The following is a 20,826-nucleotide window of genomic DNA, read 5'->3' on the forward strand; positions in this document are numbered from 1 at the left end:
CCGCTCGGCGTTCGTTGTCATTGGCTGGCGGCGGACTTTATAAGGACGTCATTTCCGCCCGTCAGTCTTTTCCGCGCTACCCACAGAGGGGTCCATACGGCGTTGTTCTGGGTGAGTGTTTTGGGGGTTCCAGCGGCCTCCAGGGCCACTAGAAGGAGCTTCCTGCTCAAACGAAGGGTGCGGGGACCTGAGGTGAAAGCTCGCAGGCCGCGTGCAACTGTCTCCGGCTCGGCACGCCTACCCTCGGGTCTAGCGGCCTGCACGTGGCCGGGCTCGGGCCCGCGGGTTCCCACAAGGCCCCGGAAGCGGGCGGAGATCGTGCTGGAGCCCCGGAGGCCCGGCCAGTGCTGCGAGCGGGTGGAGGGCAGGGGGCTCGGCCTGTGCGTCGCGCCGCAGTCGCTTCAGCCCTGACCCTCGGCAGTAAGCCGAGATGCCTAGGCTCTGATTGCCTCCAGCTGTTGGGGCTGGTTGGTTTTCTTCTTTAATGTTAATTTCGATAAGGAGTTAAGGTTCTTGGTAGGGTTTTGAGGAAAAGTAGTCGTGACTGTAGGGAGCATTAACGCCGAAACTCCCACCTTCGGTTTGCTTTAAATTTTGACATCATTCCTTCAGCTTTTGAATATTCTCGAACACGGCTTTCTCATTCACACCTAACTCCTGCTTACCTTGAGAAGTGTTAAGCCGCAGTTTACTGTTTTCGTTTACTTTCATTACCTGATTGTTCTGCCCATCTCCATGCCACTGTAGTAGGATTTGCTGCAATTTATAAAAGGTGGCGTATATCTGTTAATACTGTGTCTTAAGATTGTACTGGACTAAGCCCAGTACTTGGCGCTGTAGGTATAAATCGTGGTTGGATTTAAACATTAAGTTTTTTTGTGTTTGACTATTAAGAGTAGCTAGGATGTACCTGTTACCCTATCCCACTTGAGTCACTGGAGTAGAAAGAACTTGTAACTATTGTTTTTCAGGTTCCCATCGTAACTTAAAGGGAAACTTTCACAATGTCCGGAGCCCTTGATGTCCTGCAAATGAAGGAGGAGGATGTCCTGAAATTCCTTGCAGCAGGAACCCACTTAGGTGGCACCAACCTTGACTTCCAAATGGAGCAGTACATCTACAAAAGGAAAAGTGATGGTCAGTCACTGTTTAAGGTTTTTTTCTTCTTTGTCCTTCCAGCTGTAAAGACAAATTTTGACTCTTATTTTGGTGGGTGGTACTGGGTGAGGTAATTTCTAAAATATCTGCCTTGCAGGGCTCTGTACTAAGTAACAGAAGAAACTAGATCCTTAGATTGGAAAGAAGCTTTAAACCTGAGTAGAAGGGCTCTGGTTATTTTGGAAAGGTTTCTGGGCTGCAGTGGAAGATTACTAGGTTATGAAACTTGGGTCGTGAAGTGTGGCATAGAGATGGTGAGGGAGTTGATTAGCTTAGTTCCTAATAACTCATCTCCCATAGTGCCTTACATTTCATAGGTAATGATACAAGTTTGTAAAAATGAATTCTGTGAGAAGAACAAAGCAAGAGATGAGACTAAACAATTGGGGTTGCTCAAAGGTATCAGAAGAGGGAAGGGAGGTTGTGACAGGAATATGGAAGGCATTAAGTTGGGTAAAGCAGCTCTTCAGCTTAGAGCCAGGACCACTGACGGGCTTAGGCCTGTGAGTGGCATGGTTGAAAGGAATTTGGGATGCATCTGACATCGAGGCGGGTGGTAAGAGGCCAGGAGATGGTAAGAGGTTTTAGGATTTCCCCTTGTGGGGCCTGAGGGAAGGGGATGAGGAGGCGAAGATGGACTGCCGAGTGAAGCAAAGCTGCACACTGTTAAAGCTCAGAGTGGAGGCCAGTCCTGGCCAGTGAACTTCTGGGTGTCGGAAGTGTGCTATAGTAACGGCAGGATTTTCGCTAACACCAGTAGAGCTTGCCTCTGTGACTGGAGTTGATAGTAATCGCTGCCACATACGTTCAGCTTTTTAGAAGAATATCCATTTGCAAAGCTTGGTCAGGTGTTCAAAGCCTTGTGTCCTCACCTAGGTATCTACATCATAAATCTGAAGAGAACCTGGGAGAAGCTTCTGTTGGCAGCTCGGGCCATTGTTGCCATTGAAAACCCAGCTGATGTCAGTGTCATATCCTCCAGGAATACTGGCCAGGTTTGTGGAACAGTGTGCTTGGTTTTTATTACACGTGTTTTGGGATGTATTAGAAAAGCGTTAAGAAAAGAAGTCCCATAATTTCATTGTTAAGCCATTTAAAATTGGCCTGAGTCATAGGAATTGCTAAAATTAAACCATTTCAACATATTTGTCACTTGGCATTTGATAGTGGTGAGGTTTCTGTTTTTATGTTGTGAGTTTTTCTTGGTGCCACTAAATACTGAGACATGACCCTGTTAAAGTGGCTCACCACATTTTTCTGCAGTGAGTTTTTTAAATTTAAAATGATAAAATGCTAAGTTAAAACATGTCTACAAAGTTTTTGAGGAGGGTTATCTATGAGTAGGGTACCAGTCCTTGTCTCATTCAAGTCTCATAAGCAAGAGTAAGAATCTTTGCCAGCTTAAAGGAATGAAAAAGGCTTAATTTTTTTTCAATGACAAGTGAGGTAGAACTTTTCTCTTTTGTCTCCCATTTCTGTTTCGATAGTATTTTCTTCTTTTTTCTGTTGAAAACTGATGGGAATTTTTAAACTTGTTTTAAAGCTCTTAAAAGGATTTCATTTACCCCATTTCTAATTTTTAAAATGTTTGACTTGAATTTTGACAGATTTTTCACTTACGTAGTAAGATGGTCTTTTACTATTTTGTTGCTTAGGCCAACTGCTCCCATGAATTGCAGATGTGTTTTTACAGTGGGTTATTTCCCCAGAGGCTGGCTTGTGACTGGACCCCTCTGGTTTGATGCATGGTTGACAGTTCTTAATTACTGCTGTAGAGTGAACTTAGTGACCATTCTCACACATCACTCAGCAAAAATTTACTGAGTGTCTAGGTTGGTCCAGGCAGTGCTTGCTGAGTTCTTGGAATATAGCAGGAAAACTGAAGAGATGCAGGAAGTAAGCTTTATGTAGAGGAAAAAGTAAAGGAGAGTGAAGAAAGTGGGTGTGTACCTGCTCTGTATAGGTTAGCTGGGATGAAATTTTATCAGAGTACAAAAGTGCTCGCTGGTTGCCCGGCACTCGTGTGTGTTGTACTGATTCATGCGATTTTTACAATCCTGTGAGGAACTTGCCCAAGTCACAAAGTGGCCTACTTGTTAGTTTGAACCAGGCTAGTTGGCTCCGGATCCACCAGATGTGAGGAGGCCAGTGAGCCAGATGCCTGGGGGCGGGGGCAGAGTAGCCCAGGCAGAGGCCAGGGGCGCAGAGGGCCTGGGGCTGGGGCCGGGCTTGGCATGTTTTCTGGCTCTGGTTTTATAATTTTCCAGTTAATAAATGGAAGGCGTAGAATTACTGGATGCTTTAGGTGTTTGATTTCATGCTTGTTTTTGAGGAAGGGATTTTGGGGGGTTCTGACTACATAGGCTACTTCCTGTGGCACCGTCTCCTGAGGGCTGCTAACTCTTAATATTAATTGTAGCGAGCTGTGCTGAAGTTTGCTGCTGCCACTGGAGCCACGCCTATTGCTGGCCGCTTCACGCCTGGAACCTTCACTAACCAGATCCAGGCAGCTTTCCGGGAGCCGAGACTTCTGGTGGTTACTGATCCCAGAGCCGACCACCAGCCTCTCACCGAGGCATCTTATGTTAACCTGCCTACCATCGCCCTGTGTAACACGGACTCCCCTCTGCGCTACGTGGACATTGCCATCCCGTGCAACAACAAGGTAACGGTTTTATGATTTATACTAGAGCTCGAGAAGAGTGCTCTAGAAACGGCTGTTCCTCTGCATGCACATTGTTAGAGCTTGGGGTTGAGGCCACCGGTTGGCCAGTGAACTCACAGGTGTAGGTAGTGTGCTACACGAGGGGCAAGTTTCTCATGAACACCACGCGGGTCTCTGGCCCAATGAGTGGCGTTTGATAGTAATACTTGCTACAAGTCCCTTTTAAATGTATGAGAGGTGAAAATTTTAAATGTTTTATTCTGTATTTCTTTCTCTGTCCGGGTCTCTCGGGGCATTACTTGGCCTTTCTGTTTTCAGACCAACTTGATGGATCTTGTTCTGAGATCCTAAAAAGGTGGGTCGCGTATGGTTCACATTGGTCCAGTTTGTCACTGGTTTCAGAACCCTGATTCCATAAAAGAATCAGGCAGAGGTTTTTTTTGTTTGTTTTTTAGCTCTACCAGTGTTGAAGCACTGACTCCAGGTAATTTATTTCATTGCCTAGAGTGGAATTCTGATTAATCTTCATGATTCCAAGTGGCAATCAAGGTTGAGAATCACTGGTTTAAAGTGTAAGCTTGGTGTAAAAATAAAAACTGTCGAATGAAGAGCCATATCTGTTCTCATGGTGCCAGGGGACCTAGATGATGTGGGGATAGATTAGGTGGAATAGAGAGGTGCTCACTGGGGTTGGCTGGGTGTCACTTTATATCACAGTCTGGCACTTTTAAATATATTTTTTTATTGAAGTATATAATCAGTTTATCATGTTGTCAATTTCTGGTGTACAGCATAATGCTTCAGTCATACGTGTATATACATAAATTCGTTTTCATACTCTTTCACCGTAAGTTATTACAAGACACTGAATATAGTTTCCTGTGCTATACAGTATGCATTTGTCTATTTTATATATAGCAGTATCTGTAAATCTTGAACTCCTGGCTTATCCCTGCCCCCCTCCTTTCCCCTTTGATAACCATAAGCTTGTTTTCTATGTCTGAGCCTTTCTGTTTTATAAATAAGTAAGTTCGTCTTTTTGTTTTAAGATTCCACATGTGATTTCATGTATTTTTCTTTCTTTCTGGATTCATTTAGAATAACAATCTCCAGGTCCATCCATGTTGATGCAAATGGCATTGTATTCTTTTTAAGGCTGAATAAATACTCCATTGTATAAATATACCACAGCTTCCTTACCCAGTCATCTGCGGATGGACATTTACAACCTGTCACTTTTGCAGGGAGCTCACTCAGTGGGTCTGATGTGGTGGATGCTCGCCCGGGAGGTTTTGCGCATGCGCGGCACCATCTCCCGGGAGCACCCGTGGGAGGTCATGCCTGATCTCTACTTCTACAGAGATCCTGAAGAGGTAAGCTTCCTCCACAAAGGCTTGTGGTCACATAGCAATTGGACTTGATAGTCTGCTTCTTCTAAGTATTTGTTGGGCTCTATAAACTAAAAAATCTTTTCTAAACCAGATTGAAAAGGAAGAGCAGGCTGCAGCTGAAAAGGCCGTGACCAAGGAGGAATTTCAGGGTGAATGGACAGCTCCCGCTCCCGAGTTCACTGCTACTCAGCCTGAGGTGGCGGACTGGTCCGAAGGCGTGCAGGTGCCCTCTGTGCCCATTCAGCAGTTCCCTACTGGTACGTGCTGCAAGCCAAGTGTGTGAGGCTGGTGGTTAGAACTTCTCTTTTTAATCCAGCTTGGAGCATCTCCGTGGCTGCACACACACACAGCCTTAAAAGGTTTTCATCCCGCTGTGCTGTAGCTGTGCTAATAACTTGAGAGGGTGGTTTCAGGTGCTTTTCAAATGATCCGTTCTTAGTCGTGATTCTTTGAACTGTGTACCTGCTGGAACACAAGGCAGATTGTTGGTGGGGTGACAAATGCTACGGGGATGGGGCTGATGGCTTTTTTTGTATTTTCCTAACAGAAGACTGGAGCGCTCAGCCCGCCACTGAAGACTGGTCTGCAGCTCCCACTGCTCAGGCCACCGAATGGGTTGCAACCACCACGGAGTGGTCGTAAGCTGTTCTTTCCACAAACTCTTAAAACGGAAATAGGTTGACGGAAAATAAAGTTTCTACAAATTGTGTCCATTTATTTCAGCTTTTTACTATTACAGTTTTTTATTTCAGATCAAGATGGCCTGCGATTACTTTTAAAGGCTCTTAACATCAGTTTCACTTTTAAAGCCCGCTGTAGGTAAAAAAGTACATTACTTTCCACTTGGAGGTTTTCCTGAGGCTCCTTTTTGTATTTGTTACAGTCTGCTTTGCTAAACTCTGTAGAGGCCAGATTTTTAAAGTAAGTTGATCTTCAGTGACAGCGCTGCTAATTTACTAGTTGTGTGGCCAACGTGGGAAGTGACATCAGGTGTCCAAGCTCTCCTTTGGGCAAAGATAGGATACGTCTTTCCTATTCTAGAACCACTGAAGGGGCCACACCTTTCCCAGCCTGGAGAGACATCGTCTACCAACAGGTAAGCCTGCCTGCTTACAGATTCTGGGAAAGGGCTGTATGGGTGCACACAAGTCTCATGTGATAAAGTGTTACCCGTATTTACCTTTTTCTTTGCATTTCAATTCTGCTAATAATGCTAGTGGCTCCTTCCTGGACAAATTTTATGACACTTCGCCTATTGAAAACCACCGTCTTAGATGAGTGAGTGGATCCAGGTTTTGAGGAGCCAGGATGAATTTAAATTGATTCATTGTCCCCTTGAAAAATGTACAAAAAATTGTCCATGTGACCAGATTCCCAGAGCCCCTTGCAGTGGTGCTGAGGCAGTGGAGGCGGGGGCCCCTCCCCCCTCAGCTCTCAAAGCAGCGTTAGCTTAAGAGAAACTGCCACTGTGTTTAGGAGCAAGTTTGAATGTGCCACATACCTGTAAAGCTCTGTGTGTAGGACCTGACCGCATGCTGTCCAGGTGCTGAGTGGTCCGCACCCCTTGCGGTAATTTCTGGTGGCTGAGGAGGGAGACAAAGCATTTGTTAGCATGCTCTGGGTTGGAGGAGGCTGTATGGGGAGCGAGGAATAGAGAAACGTTTCTGGCAATTTCTCTGTGTTGTGGCATCACAGGTGGATTCCCCAGCCCCCCCAGTTCCCACACCTCAAACTCCACCCTCAAATCGTGTGTCTAGTGCCATCTCCAACCAGAGATCATCCTGCCCCTTGCTCTGGCACCAGCTTCCGCCATTGATCCGTCTGTCTCAGCCTTTTTTCTAGAATCTAAGTTCCTAAGAGTTGTCCTCTCCTGGCAACTTTGGTTTATAGTGAGCATGTGGAAGCCAGGAGATCCCAGGACTAGGAATTTAACGAGGAATTTCTAGTGGATTCACTCCCTACTCACCTGATTTTAGGACCAGGGCCTCGTAAGCTACATGGCCTCCCAGAGAAGACTCCATTCCTCATGTCAGCTGCTGATTGAGATTTTGCCCCAACTCAGGACCGCAAGATGGCCCAGACCTGGGGACCCGGCAGGTGCCCTGTGGCTGCGCTACCAAGCGCCCTTGGGCTGGCGCGAACCAGAATAGGCATCTTAAACTGGCCAGTCCAGACCTGGTTTTCTTTCTGGTTTGGTCCTGCTTACCTGATCTGACGGGCAGTCCGTAAATGCTGCTGAATCCAAGTGATGAATTAAATCTCTCCCACTTGAGGTGTTCACCCTGTAACCTGCCAGCAGCTACTTTCCTTCCTCCCTGGGTATCAGCAGCCGTTGGGGGTGGTGGGGAGAAGCCCTCTGTCCCTCCCAACTGCACTGGGTTTGGCTGCAGTGCTCCTGGAGATAGCTCCTTTGTCCTACCTGATCTTGGAAACAGCCTGCTGTGAATACACGGCTTAAGTTTAAAATGAGATCTACCCTCTAGCTTAAGATTTCACTCATCTCCCAGCGTCCAGGGCTTTGTCTTCTAAGCTCATAGAAACAGTCCCATGCAGAACTTTGGAAAGTCTGCCTTTCTTCCCCTGCCTTCCTAAATACTTTACGTTCTCTTCCATGGGGTACATTTTTTAAATAGGTCCCAATGCAGGAGCAAATCAACAGATACCAGTTAAGTACTTTCTGAGTGAATAGAGGAAATGGTGAAGAATAAATCTTAAGAGATTTACTGAGCATGTAAGAAACAGCTGGAGAGGTAAGTTCCACTTGGCAAGCCTGAGGTTCCCAATGAGACTTGGGGTATCCACTCCTGCAAGGTGTTCAGGGCTCCCATTTTTAGGACCCTCCCTCAATAAAATTGTCTAATTTTCCCCCAAGAGGCTTTACACAGCTTTTGGTAAACTCCTAGATTCTCAAGCTATTTTAAGTTGTACCTTTAATGTTTAGGGATCTCGAAATTCATATTTTACACAACATGAATATCCAGCGGTAAATGTTACATTGCCATGGGGTTTCTGACCCTGCCTGAGCAATCCAGACCTTTGGGCAAGGCAGGAATGAGATTACTAAATACCATCCATGAAAAGCCTTCAAATCTACATGCCAGACACTAAGTATTTAGTAGAGCAGAGCCTGCTGCGCTCCACGTGCTAGTAAGTTCAGTGAGTCTCACTCAACGAACAACCCAAGGATTAGTCAATTATCTGCAAAGAATCTCAAGAATTAAAAATTCACGAAACATTTATCAGCACCAGACACTATTCTAAGCATGGGGGATAGAGCAGTGAATGAAGAAGAAGTTTGATCTGTGAGTTACATTTTCATCTGGAAGGCAATAACAAAGCTAAAGAATAAACCATTTTCTATAGGATCAAAAGTGAGAATGATGTATATCCAGAGGGAACTCTAATTCAAAAAGAGACATGCACACCAGTGTTCATATCATAGCATCATACAGAATGGCCAAGATGTGGAAACAACCCAAATGTCTATTGACAGATGACTGGATAAAGAAGCTGTGATATATTTATACAAAGGAATACTACTCAGCCATAGAATAAAAATGCCATTTGCAGCAACATGGATGGCCCTGGAGAATGTCATTCTAAGTGAAGTAAGCCAGAAAGAAAACGAAAAATACCATGTGATACAACGTATATGTGGAATCTTTAAAAAAAAACAAAACAAAAAAACAGGAACTTATTTACAAAACAGACAGACACATAGAAAACAAGGTTATGGGGGGGAGAGGTGGGAAGGGATAAACTGGGAGTTTGAACTCTGCAAATGTTAACCACTATATATAAAAATTGATTTTGAAAGACAAATTAGGGCACAGGGAACTATATTCAATACCTTGTAATAACCTTTAATGAAAAAATGATGGAAAATGAATATATGTGTGAATATGCATGACTGGGGACACTGCTGTACACCAGAAATTGACACACTGTAAACTGACTACTTTGGTTTTAAAAAGTTAAAAATTGAGGATGACAGAAATAAGGTTTGTCTAAAACAAGAACCACAGGCATCAGGCTATAGCAGAGAGACAAATGAAGGGACTCCCTGGGGAGAATCAAAAGAGCAAAGAAACCCCTCTGAAAGGCCCAGTCTTACTAAGTCGAGCTGGGAGAGGTCCTACCCTCAGGGATTGTATCGTGAGGGTAGGACGGGAGGTTATGGAGTCTCCTGCCGCCCATGCTGTGTGACAGGTGTAGACTTCCACTGTCCAACCTGTGGAAAGCTCTTTTAAGGTTTTTTCCCTCTCCTTTACGTATTTCTGGAAATGGGTTGGGGACCAGAAAACAAAAATCTCTTAACTGTACAGACACCTACCCCAGTTCTGCCCCCTGCTGTACCCTCACTGAAAGACAGCAGGCCTGGGAGCCGTCCTCCATGTGTGGCCAGCACAGTTCACACCTGTGCCAAGAGCACAAGACACTGCCAGAAGTGCCCCTCACCGTGTCCCCACTGGAAGGCCCTCCGCCACCTCCTCAGTCACTAGTCTCTGCATTTCCTTCCACCCAATACTGTATCCCAACCCAAGGGATGTCTCCCATTTACAATTTTCAAGAGAAAGTTACAGCTTTCAGCACAGGAGAGGAGTCTTCCAGACCATCAGGACCACACAGAGGATTTCCTCACAGGATTCCAAGACTGAAGGAATGAATAAACAGGCTGGCTTGACATTTGTTTAAAAAATCCCTTTCGGAGGATTTTTTTTTTTTTTGGTGTGTATCACTTCATGTAGTAAACTGCTAAGTAATTTGTCTTTTTAAAACAATGTCTAATGATTAATAATCTACTTTTGCAATTTAGAAATGAAAAAATATGATCACCACAAGTTACAACACAATGGGAGTTTGGGAAACTAGAAAAATGTATGAAGGAATTACAGAGACAGGAAAGAGAAGTTAAAGTATACAGAGGGTGAAATGAGAAAGTCGAATGTCTAGTTGGGGTTCCAGGAGAAAAGGGGATGTGGGAAAGTTATGATCAAAGAGAAAAGTGAGAATTTTCTCAGCTTCTCATGAATCCACACATTCAGGGATGCCCATGGGAACCAAGTCAGATCATTTTTAAAAAAACCTATCCTTAGTTACACTGTTGAGGAATCATGGAAAAGCCAAACACAAAAGTGTCCTGGAAAGTAACCGAGGGGAAGCAGCAGCCTGCCTGACGGCCCATCACAGGACAGCAGGTAGACAACAGAATGAGGAAAAGAAACGTCAGCCCAGCTCTGTCATCCAAGACGTAGGACAGTACATTTCTCCAGAAAACAAAGAGTTTATAAGGAAAAATAAAAAGTGATGCCAGAAGGAAGCTGTGGCCAAGAGTGCTGGAGGTCCACCAACGTCCACGCTCCCTTCTCCAGTAACAGACCCTGACTTTTAGCTGGTGCAGGGTCGGAAGCTGGTGCCTCTCCTCACACAGTAGTGAGGTGCTCAGTCAGGTTTTGAGACCTGCATTACTTTGGAGAATAGACTGTAATTTGACCAAATCTGTGGCATTAGGGAAAAGGTGAGAGATGCAGAATGATGGGCTATACTGACAACTTTTTGTCTGCTGTGAACAAAATCCTATGAGAAACAAGAACTCCAGCTAAATCTAGGCAGCCCATAAGCAGAAACAGGAGAATCCAGGCACGCTCTGTCTCTGGCCCACGGCACGCTCAGCCACGCATTTCTGCACAAGGTCTAGTGGTCCTGAGCTACGCATCCGAAGAGGCAGACTCTGAAGGAGGGAACGTTTGCTCCTTGGAAAGACGGCACGCAGAAAGGGTCAGTGAAGGTAGGGTTAAAGGTGGTGTTTTCCATTACAAACCTACGACACAATCTGGCAAAATCAGATTATGGCTAGGCTTTGGAACAGGAACTCTTGTGCTGGTTGGTGGGAGTATAAATTGGCACAGTTTGGCATCATTTAGTAACATAAGCATGTGTAACACCCCTCTTGGGGGTAATACACCAAAGAAACCTGTGCACCTTTGCACTAGGATATGTGGACAAGAACGCTAATCAACAAACCTGGAAATGGCCCGGGGTCCCTTTAGGGAACATCTCACACGCTGACGTAGCTCGTATCACAGAGAGGCAGGCAGCCGTGAAAATGAGCGAAGCACAGCTACTTGCAACGACATGCATCAGTCTTATAAATGTAACTTTGTAAAACAAAAAAGCACTAACAAATTATTCCTAATCATGTGGTTCCATTCGTTAGAAGTTCAAAGGCAGGCAAAGGTGAGTTATATTTTTAGAGATGTATTCCTTGGTGTCGAGCAGTATAGAAATCAACAAAACATAAACTTATGGGGTAAAAAACCAAGCAAAATAAAAGCATTCAACAAAATATACACAAAGAGCATAGCGGATATGTTGAAGATCTAAGTGTTTCAGTGTCTCTGCTAATAAGCGTTAGAATATAACCATTTCTCAATCCAGATGCTCACTGTACGACTTGAACTTGCCACCACCCCATGGGTGGAATCTATGTCCTCTCCCTTTTAACCTGAGTAGAACTTTGTGACTCTGTCAACTAACAAGGTACAGTGGAAGTGATGCCGTGATTTCCAAGCACAGAGCATGAAGGTGCCACGCCCTTCTGTCTGCATCCCTTGGGACACATGTTCTGGGAACTCAGCCGTCATCCAGCAGGGAAGCCCTCCCTCCAAGGCCCCGGACCAGCTGAGCTGCCAGCCGACAGCCAGCGGTAACTCACCAGCCAGGAGAGGGATCTGTGTTCAAAGCGGACTGTCCAGTCTCCATTAGAGCTGTCTCAGCAGATGCTGTGTGGAGCAGATGAAAGTCATTCCTGTCAAGCTCCTGTCAAGACAAAAATGTGCTTATTCGTGAGCAAAAGAAATGGCTGCTGTTGTTTTAAGCAACTGGGCTTCAGATGCTGGGAAAATTCTAGAGGCGATTTCACTAAAGTCAGAAACAAGACCTGGATGTCCACTATCACCACCACTTTGTATCAGAGCAAGGAGCTGATCAGGCAATGCAATTAGGCAAGAGTCATTACTTACACATCTAGAGCCCACCAACTTTTCCTTACAGAATTTACCATAAGCACTTCTCCACGTTATCGTAGCTGTGGTACCCACTATATATATCAACTATATAATAACACATTAAGTGGCTATAAAATAATTTATATATCCATTTTCTAATTTTTAATAGTTTATAAAAAATCTACATTTATAACCATAACTGTCACGAACATCCTGTGGTTAACTGGATCAAATAAGGGACATTTTAAGGATTGAAAACAGACTCATTAAGTGTTCTGGAACTGCATTTTTAGTAGCAACAAAAGAGACTGCAGTTTTCCATTTATCATCACCCACAGTAATGATTCATCTTTGTTAATCTGATTAATGAGAACTTTTGTTTCAGTGTTGTTTCTTTGCGTTTCAATTAGGTAAAGAGCAGTTGCTGACCTGCTTTGATTTGGACACCCAGAAAGAAGCTGCAAGCCTCGATGCTCCCAAGGGCATTTCTCCACGTCCTGGGAAGCGGGCCTGGGTGGCACTACCGTCCCCTCTGCCAGCAATCAGCTATACATTAGATGATCAGATAAAGAAAAGCCACTGCCTCCCAGGTTTGCTGCAAAAATTGAGAAAAATACACTCTGATACATTGTAATTTCACTATTCAGTAAAATTTACTGAAAACCACGTGCTCTGCACGGAGCTAGGAATGTGGGTGCCGACAGAGCACTCGAGATTCCCGCCCCCAGGAACTTACTCTGTAACTTGGAGACACGTAGTAAGGCGCTCATCATGCGAAGGTGCCAGAGAGACCTGTGCCACCTTTGTTCTCCTGTCAAAACAGTAGATTGATGAGGTAGATACAGAACTTGAGAAAAACGTCCTGTTTTATATTTCAAAGAATTTCAATATTTCACCTTATCCATGCCCACGGAGAGGTGACCATCTAAATTAAAATGGGAAAATAGAGGAATTTATGGCTTTACCACATTTAAATCCAGAACCCTAAACAGGGTACCTGCCAGGGCACTGTCGGCCACTCTGTTAACCACACAGGGGACAGAGACACTCTTCCCGGCAAAGGCTTCCTCGCCGGCCCTCTCCCAAACCCTGGTGAAGAGCTGTGCCTTCTCAACCGTCTGAGATCTGGTGCTTAGGGACCAGAACCTGACCCAGGGCGCTGAAAACATGGTTTCTCACCTATTAACCCTGCACAAGGGTTCCACCCGGGGATAGGTCAAAGTCCAGGAAAGACTGTGTCCCCTTTTGTGATGTGAGATTCACAAAGAATTCCTTTGAGCCCCCTGTATCTTGCCAGTGATCGGCAGGCAGAGGGGCTCAGTACTGCAGAGGGCTTCCTCCAGCTCAGGTGGGCACGCGGGGTGAGACGCGCCATGGGGGAAATGAAGGTCTTTCTTAGAGCACTTCCCTGAGGCCAGGAAGGCCACTGCCATCACCAGCACAATTCCTGTTGTCTGCACAGACCCTGAATGACCCGACTCTTCAGCGTGAATTTTGTTGCTTTTTCTCATCTTTTTTTAGATGCTTTCATTTTATTCTAACTTTCTAAAACCCAGGCTAGTACACTGTTTACTAAGGCACGGGCCCCGCCCACTTGCTACTGTGTAAGTGCCGTCCACTATTACTCACGTAGTGGGAACCATAAACCTAAGACTAAAAACTTTCAGCAGGTAAAGAGCTTCCAATTTAATTCTGTGCAAGGAGCCTGCTGCATATTATACACCTTCCAGATTAAAGCCTGCTTTTGTGAAACAACTCAGAGAAACTGAGTCCTTATTCTTGCCACCGGGCGGTGGCTCGGCCACTTCGCCTGGGAGCGCCGCTTACTACCGTTCTCGGGCGACCCCGAAGCCTCTGGCTCAAGGGGCTCTGAAATACTGTTTTTAAGGGGGGACATCCTCCAGAGAGTGGACTGACTCTCTGGTACGTCTTGAACATCTGCCACCAACGAAGTGAATAAACGCAAACTGCGTACTCACATTCAAGATGGAAAACGGGAACTGCCTCTGCTGGAGTGAAACCAAGTCACACATGACCTCTACGCTGGTTCCAAAGGAGGTTCCCTGGGAAGGGGTCCTAAACACGTTCTGAGCACCTCAAAGGCAATACTCCTGCGCACATTCGGTCTTTTATTTATTTATGTGTACTGTGGTATAGCTGACGTACGGTCAGTGTTGACTTTCAGGGTGAGTCACGGAACGTCACCCGTATTTCCGGAAGCTTAGTTAACAGACTGGACCTGCTTTTGTAATGGGCAGGCAGCCCCTATCAGACATGATCTCCCATGGAATACCACTAAAATCTCTGCAGAAAGTATTTTAAAAACTATTGCTGGAAGATGCTGGAGAGAAAACAAGAAGCACAGGTCCTGGAGGAGGGAGCCCTATAATAAAGAAGCCACTAGATGGTCTCCCGGTCTCCGCAGCTTCTGTCCTCAGGTCAAGCAGGGCAGCGAAAGCCCGGACAGAGTCCAGTGGGTCTCCTAACTCGGAGAACCAGAACCAGTTTGAGGCAACGGAACGAAAATCGCCTGTAAGCCCCCTGGCACACACTGGCTATCATCTCAAAGAACCGCGCTTCCCACGCCTGCCCTCCCGTGTGCAGACATGGGGAGGGCGCCGGAGACGCTCAAGGACAAAGGACCGAGCACAGGGGGCGGCGCGAGGCGGGCGCGCAGGAAGCTTCCTTCCTCTCCCTCCTCCTCCAGGAACAGTAATAATACTCTCAGAATTCACATTCCACGTCCCCAGAGTCCTCTTTTGGTCCCTTCTCAGAACTCGGATCGTCTAATACAACTTAAAAAAAAAGGGCATCTGTCTGCGGATGATAGTCCCGTACACGTTACTGAGCAGAGAGCCTTCAAACACCAAAGAAACCTTAAGTCCAAGTCACTGCTGGGGGGGGGAGCGGGACAAAGTCGCTTTGGGGGCTCCTTACTATTCAGAGGAAAAAGGAACTTGTAACGACTGCAGGAACAGACAGCGCAAGCTTCTCCTTCCATCCACAAACAGGACTGGACCGGCAGGCTGAGGGGCGGTCCTGGGGCCCGGCCCCATCACAAGCAGACCGTCATGGTTCTGTCTTCCTTGTGTACTTTTATGCATGTCTGTTTTAACAGTGTGGGTTTCAGAAGCCACCTGTCCCACCTCTGTGGTGGCTAATTCTTAGTGGGAAGGGCACAGCCCCACGGCGTCTGCCAAGGCCTTCGTCAAAGAAGCTCCTGGTGAAAGGGGACAAGTTTGGTTGATCTAAGCCTGATGTGGAGAAACCGTGCTCAGGAGTCGGGCTTGGGGGGTCAGGACGTCTCAGGGCCCTCACAGGCTCACATCACCAGCACTGGCTGCACCGTCAGCAAGGCCTGTCAAGCACTGGTGCTTGGCTGGGCCTGGGACGAGCCGGTGTTAGGTGAGGGTGGCGGTGGTCCCGGGCCCCCTTCTCTCTGAGGAACTCACTTCTAGAAGCGGGAGATAGCAAAGTATAGGTGATGAAACGGTTAATTCTATTCTCTCTAGGGCACATATCCTGGGCTCTTTTTCTCAGAAAAGCAGGCTCAGAAGCACTGCAAAGAGGGAATTACTGTCCAATTAATTTCCCCTCAGTTGACTCCTAAATGCAGTCAGAAGTGAAGACCACTTCCCAAGACCTCACACCTTGATTCCTCCTCCAGTTTCATTTTCAGTCTTCAGAAGTCCCTGGGCCAGGTGCATCGACCCGAGAGGAGGCTGGCCCTGTGAGCCAGCCCCCCGCGGAGGGGCGGAGATGGGGCAGCTAGACTTCCCCAGCTCTCACCTGCACGTGCGGTACTGAGGACGTGCGCCACATCCTCCAAGGTTATCTTTTTAGGTCAACATCTGGATGGTGCCCTGGGGCTGGGGCAAGTGATGACAGCGCAGTAACTGTGGGTGAGAAAACTGTTAAAACGTGTCCAATGGGACAGAGGGACTTGTCAAACTGGAGAGTCATCCCGCCTTCCCCAAGACTCCTGACAACTCCCGGGACTCAGCACTGCCAAAGGTTCTCCAGGCAGTTCTGATGCAGGCGGTCCATGTAAAACTTTTTGGGAAACACTTCTTTAGAAACCCAAGTGGGGCTGCTCAAGGCTTGGTGTCCAGAGTGGCAGAGTCTGAATAAGGGGTGGGAGTGGAGAAAACAAGGGGATTTGATCTAGGGGTTTGAGATGTATATACATCAGCTATTGGTATATAATCTGCCTCAAATCAACAACACTTACTTAGCTCAAGATTCCCCTGGGCCAGTCTTATCTGCGCTAGGCTCAGCTGAACTGGGACGGATTTACTCACACGTCTTGGGGGCAGGGGGCAGGAGGGCTGGATGATTCAAGGCAGCCTCTCTCTCAGCTGGGTCTTTGCAGGTCCTGGGCCAGGGTTTGGGCACAAGGAGGCAGGAGTAACAAGCAATTTTCAACTTTCTCTTGCATCACCTTTGCTAATGTCTCATTTCCAAAACAAGTCACTCGTCCAAGCCCAGCCTCAGTGTGAGGGTTACCCAGGAGGGTGGGTACAGGAAGGCATGAGAAACGCAGGGGCTGAAGTCTACCCCACGGAGGAATAAGAGACAAAAGGCAACTAATTATAAAAATAAATAGAAGGTTACTGAGACTGAGTGGGGCAGGTGCCACAGGCCCCGACTTCAGGAGAAAAGAGTACTGAGCAAGCCACCTAGACCCCAGCTCCCTTGGAGTGAGTGAGTGGAGAAAGTCTATCAGAGCCTAAAGTCAGAGATGCTCCCTGCCCCAGTCCTCCACAGCATCTAAAATTGGAGACTGTGCTCAAACAGGTCTGGAAAAAGTCACAGGAGGACAGGGAACTGGGTCCAGTCCAGGATCCCATGCTGCTCCCGCAAGCGCAGGGCCGAAGCGGCGGGGGCCTCCGGGCTGTCAGCAGGGGCGGCCCTGGATCTGGGGGCGAGCTGAGCCACCGGAGAGTCCAAGGGACCCAGCCTCCCCTCCAGACCAGACCCGCTCCTCGCTGCAGGGCTGCCCTTGCCCTGCTGCCTGCAGCTCGCCTGAGGCAGGGGGATACTCGGGGGCACCCAGGCTCTCGCTCATCGCCCAGCCTCGGCCCCTCCACCGCTGGCGGGTGGCCTCGGGGTCTGATTTTCCCTCACTCCAGGTCCTGGCGCTGGTGGGTGGGCAAGTGTCCCTACGCCGCCTACTCCTTGGCCTCTACCTCCTGATCCCGTTTGTGTTAGCAGATGGGCAGCCCCCACAATCCCTGGCAGAGGTAAGACCTCTCTCGGCAACTGTCTGCGGCCCCAAATACCACCAGCCAATCCTCAACAGACCCCCAGCCAATCCCAAACAGATCACAGCCAGCCCACAACGGCTCTCAACGACCCTGGATTCCGGTCTTAACTTACTCCCTTGGTGGGGTGCTGGGTGGGCTCCCTGGAGGCAGCAGTGTTTAGGGGGGCTGGAAGCTGACATGTGAAGAGGGTCTGCAGGGTGCTGTAGGCTGAGGATAAAGATGATCCTGGAGAGGAGCCCGGAGAAGGTGCAGCAGGCACTGGCAGACAGAACCAGAGTGCGCGCTCAAAAACACGTTTCCACAGGGAAGAGGTGTTTCCATACCCGCCTCAATCCCGGGAACACACAGTGGAGCTGAGCCTTCGCTTCCTGTTTGCCTCCTTTGTTGGGTCCCTCCCGCGGTGCTCGTCTGAGAGGCAGGGTGAGTGCGGAGGCAGAGACGACGTGTCTAGCCCTACGGGTGGCGGCTGGGGTACCGATAAAGCCCACATGCAAGGTAGGAAGGTTGGAGTCTGGATGAGACTGAAGGCAATGACTTCCTCTCCGCCCTTTACCTGACGCCCAAGGCCAAGGGCAAGGACTCAGACCTCAGGCAAGTGCACTGCTGGGCTGGGAGCAGAGCTGGAGCCCTGGGGTTTGGTGAAGACAGGGTCAAGCTGGAGCCTCCCAAGCCTACTGTGCCCCGGCGGACGGGAGGGTCACTCTGGGGGTAACCACAGCAGGCCAGGTGCTGGTGGTCTCCCCCCACCTCCTCCATCTGCCCTGTGCCCCCTTGTGAGCCCTCCCCCATCTCACTTCTTTAGGCCTCTCCTCCCTCCCCCATGCCCCTATTTCTCATGTGTGACACTCTAGCTTGTTCCCACCCCACCCGAGGACATCTCCTTCTGGTTCTGGCGGGGAAATAAACATGCAGGCTTTCGCCACCAATATCAGAATTGCATTTTGCCTCAAAAGAGCACAGTATGGGCAGTTCTGGAAAATGTCAGATGTCCTCGTCATCTCCAGGGAGGAGGTTTACAAGACCCGGAACCTGGCAGAAAGCCCAGAGTGTGGCCAAGAGGCAAGCAGGTAATTGGGGACAGTGAAGGGTGAGAGGTGGATGATGGCTCAGAGGGGGCGCCCGTACTTCCAGTAAGGGTGCTCTTCAACGTGGTGGGAAGGCCCAGCCACAGGAGAGACTGGAGGCTCAGGAGCTGGCCCAAGGGCAGCAGGTGGTGGCAGGGATTACGGAGAACGATGTTCTCTCAGGTCCAGCCAGGCCGGCTGCCTCATGGAAGAGCTGGTGCTGGAGCGTGCGGACCGTCCCCGGGACTGGGAGAGGCCGCTTCCACTCACCCACGCTGCGTGCGCTGGGCCCGGGTCTGTGACTCAGGCAGAAGGAAGCCGGAGCGCTGGAGGGCGGATCTGTCTCCCGGGAGGGCTGGAGCTATTTTTGCTTGACTTTGCCCTCTTCTCTGCTGCAGACGGAGTCCAGCCAAGAGAGAAAACTGAGAAAACAGGTGTATCTTCCAGTTCTCCACTATATATGTATCCCCCCGCCCCCTGCAAAATAATACCATGTAAATTGTTCTCTGATTTCTTTCTTTCCCCTGAGGTCACAGAGCTCCCACTCTTGTGATGCCTAAATATGCCCCTCTGATTCATGAGTTGTTTCGTTTTCTTGTTTGTTATTTAAAAAACTTTTTTTAAACATTTTTTACTGATTTATAATCATTTTACAATGTTGTGTCAAATTCCAGTGTTCAGCACAATTTTTCAGTCATACATGGACATATACACACTCATTGTCACGTTATTTTCTCTGTGAGCTACCATAAGATCTTGTGTATATTTCCCTGTGCTATACAGTATAATCTTGTTTATCTATTCTACATTTTTGAAATCCCGTCTATCCCTTCCCACTCTCCGCCCCCTTGGCAACCACAAGTTTGTATTCTATGTCTGAGTCTATGTCTGTTTTGTATTTACGCTTTGTTTTATTTGTTTGTTTTGTTTCTGTTTTTGTTTTTTAGATTCCACATATGAGCTATCTCATATGGTATTTTTCTTTCTCTTTCTGGCTTACTTCACTTAGAATGACATTCTCCAGGGCCATCCATGTTGCTGCAAATGGCGTTGTCAGTTTTTATGGCTGAGTAGTATTCCATTGTATAAATATACCACCTCTTCTTTATCTAGTCACCTGTTGATGGACATTTAGGCTGTTTCCATGTTTTGGTTATTATAAATAGTGCTGCTAAGAACATTGGGGTGCTGGTGTCATCCTGAAGTAGGGTTCCTTCTGGATACAAGCCCAGGAGTGGGATTCCTGGGTCATATGGTAAGTCTATTCCTAGTCTTTTGAGGAATCTCCACACTGTTTTCCATAGTGGCTGCACCAAACTGCATTCCCACCAGCAGTGTAGGAGGGTTCCCCTTTCTCCACAGCCTCTCCAGCATTTGTCATTTGTGGATTTTTGAATGACAACCATTCTGACTGGTGTGAGGTGATACCTCATTGTAGTTTTGATTTGCATTTCTCTGATAATTAGTGACATTGAGCATTTTGTTGAGAAAATAATTCATATACCATCCAATTTAGCCATTTAGAGTGTACAATTTCAGTGGTTTTTGATATACTCAAGGAGTTAGCTGTTCAACCATCTCCATAATCAATTTTAGAACATTTTCCTCATCCTGAAAAGAAACCCTTTGTCCATTAGCAATTATTCCCTATTATCTTCCACCCCACCTTCCACCCTAAGCAACCACTACTCTTCTTTGGGTCTCTAAAGATTTCCCTATTCTGGACATCTCATATAAATAGAATCATACGACATACAGTCAGTCCTTTGTGACTGGCTTCTGCCATGCAGCACAATGATTTTGAGGATAATCCATACTGTGGCAGGTATCAGTGGAATAATATTCCATTGTATGGATACATCACATTTAACACATCTGTTTATCAGCTGACAGACATTTGGGTTGTTTCCACCTTTTGGGTGTAAGAAATAAACACTATTATGAACATTTTGTGGACAAGTGTTTGTGTGGCTATGTTTGCCTTCTCTGTCTCTTGTGTCTATGCCCGGGAGGGGAACTGCTAGGTTATGTCTAACACTCCGAGGAACTACCAGACTGGTTTCCAAAGCGGCTGCACCATTTTACATTCCCACCAGCAGTGCACAGTCATACCTCAGGTGAGTCCCTCCTGCCAGTCAAATAAGGCTCACTAAAGGGATCCCTCTCAGAGCTAGGAAAGCTCTACACAGACGATCAATTCCACATATGTTATCAAAGAAGGCAGTTTGACAAAGCTTGCTTTATCCTGTCTTCCAGGATCAAAGCTGCAGAAAT

The 20,826-nt window shown here is 47.3% G+C and overlaps 1 protein-coding gene, 1 long non-coding RNA gene and 2 other non-coding genes across 6 annotated transcripts in view; 3 read left to right on the plus strand and 1 right to left on the minus strand.

The window, feature by feature from the left end:
* On the plus strand, positions 1 to 5,931 carry RPSA (ribosomal protein SA). Its single transcript, XM_006200667.4, has 7 exons — positions 1 to 111; positions 972 to 1,137; positions 2,035 to 2,153; positions 3,578 to 3,823; positions 5,068 to 5,196; positions 5,306 to 5,471; positions 5,762 to 5,931. Exons 2-7 carry the CDS (start codon positions 1,005 to 1,007, stop codon positions 5,854 to 5,856), a joined length of 888 nt encoding a protein of 295 aa, XP_006200729.1. The 5' UTR covers positions 1 to 111; positions 972 to 1,004; the 3' UTR covers positions 5,857 to 5,931.
* On the plus strand, positions 1,814 to 1,963 carry LOC116284067 (small nucleolar RNA SNORA62/SNORA6 family). Its single transcript, XR_004193851.1, has one exon. It is a non-coding gene; the product is annotated as a small nucleolar RNA SNORA62/SNORA6 family (small nucleolar RNA).
* LOC116284066 (small nucleolar RNA SNORA62/SNORA6 family) lies at positions 3,887 to 4,040 on the plus strand. The gene has a single exon (XR_004193850.1). It is a non-coding gene; the product is annotated as a small nucleolar RNA SNORA62/SNORA6 family (small nucleolar RNA).
* The window catches only part of LOC116284014 (uncharacterized), a 26,472-nt gene continuing 10,191 nt past the window's right edge, over positions 4,546 to 20,826 (minus strand). The window contains exons 2-10 of one of the 3 annotated variants that reach the window (XR_012060544.1): positions 18,823 to 18,944; positions 17,601 to 17,746; positions 16,523 to 16,596; positions 16,011 to 16,117; positions 12,958 to 13,032; positions 12,651 to 12,816; positions 11,930 to 12,033; positions 6,716 to 6,797; positions 4,546 to 5,679 (exon numbers count right to left, since the gene is read on the minus strand). This is a non-coding gene — a long non-coding RNA (uncharacterized lncRNA). Of the gene's footprint in view, positions 5,680 to 6,715; positions 6,798 to 11,929; positions 12,034 to 12,650; positions 12,817 to 12,957; positions 13,033 to 16,010; positions 16,118 to 16,522; positions 16,597 to 17,600; positions 17,747 to 18,822; positions 18,975 to 20,826 lie in introns of all 3 variants that reach the window. The other 2 variants (XR_012060543.1, XR_012060542.1) reach the window with 2 other exon arrangements.

This window comes from Vicugna pacos, chromosome 17 (genome assembly GCF_048564905.1).
Source record: "Vicugna pacos chromosome 17, VicPac4, whole genome shotgun sequence".
In the NCBI taxonomy this organism is placed as follows: domain Eukaryota; kingdom Metazoa; phylum Chordata; class Mammalia; order Artiodactyla; family Camelidae; genus Vicugna; species Vicugna pacos.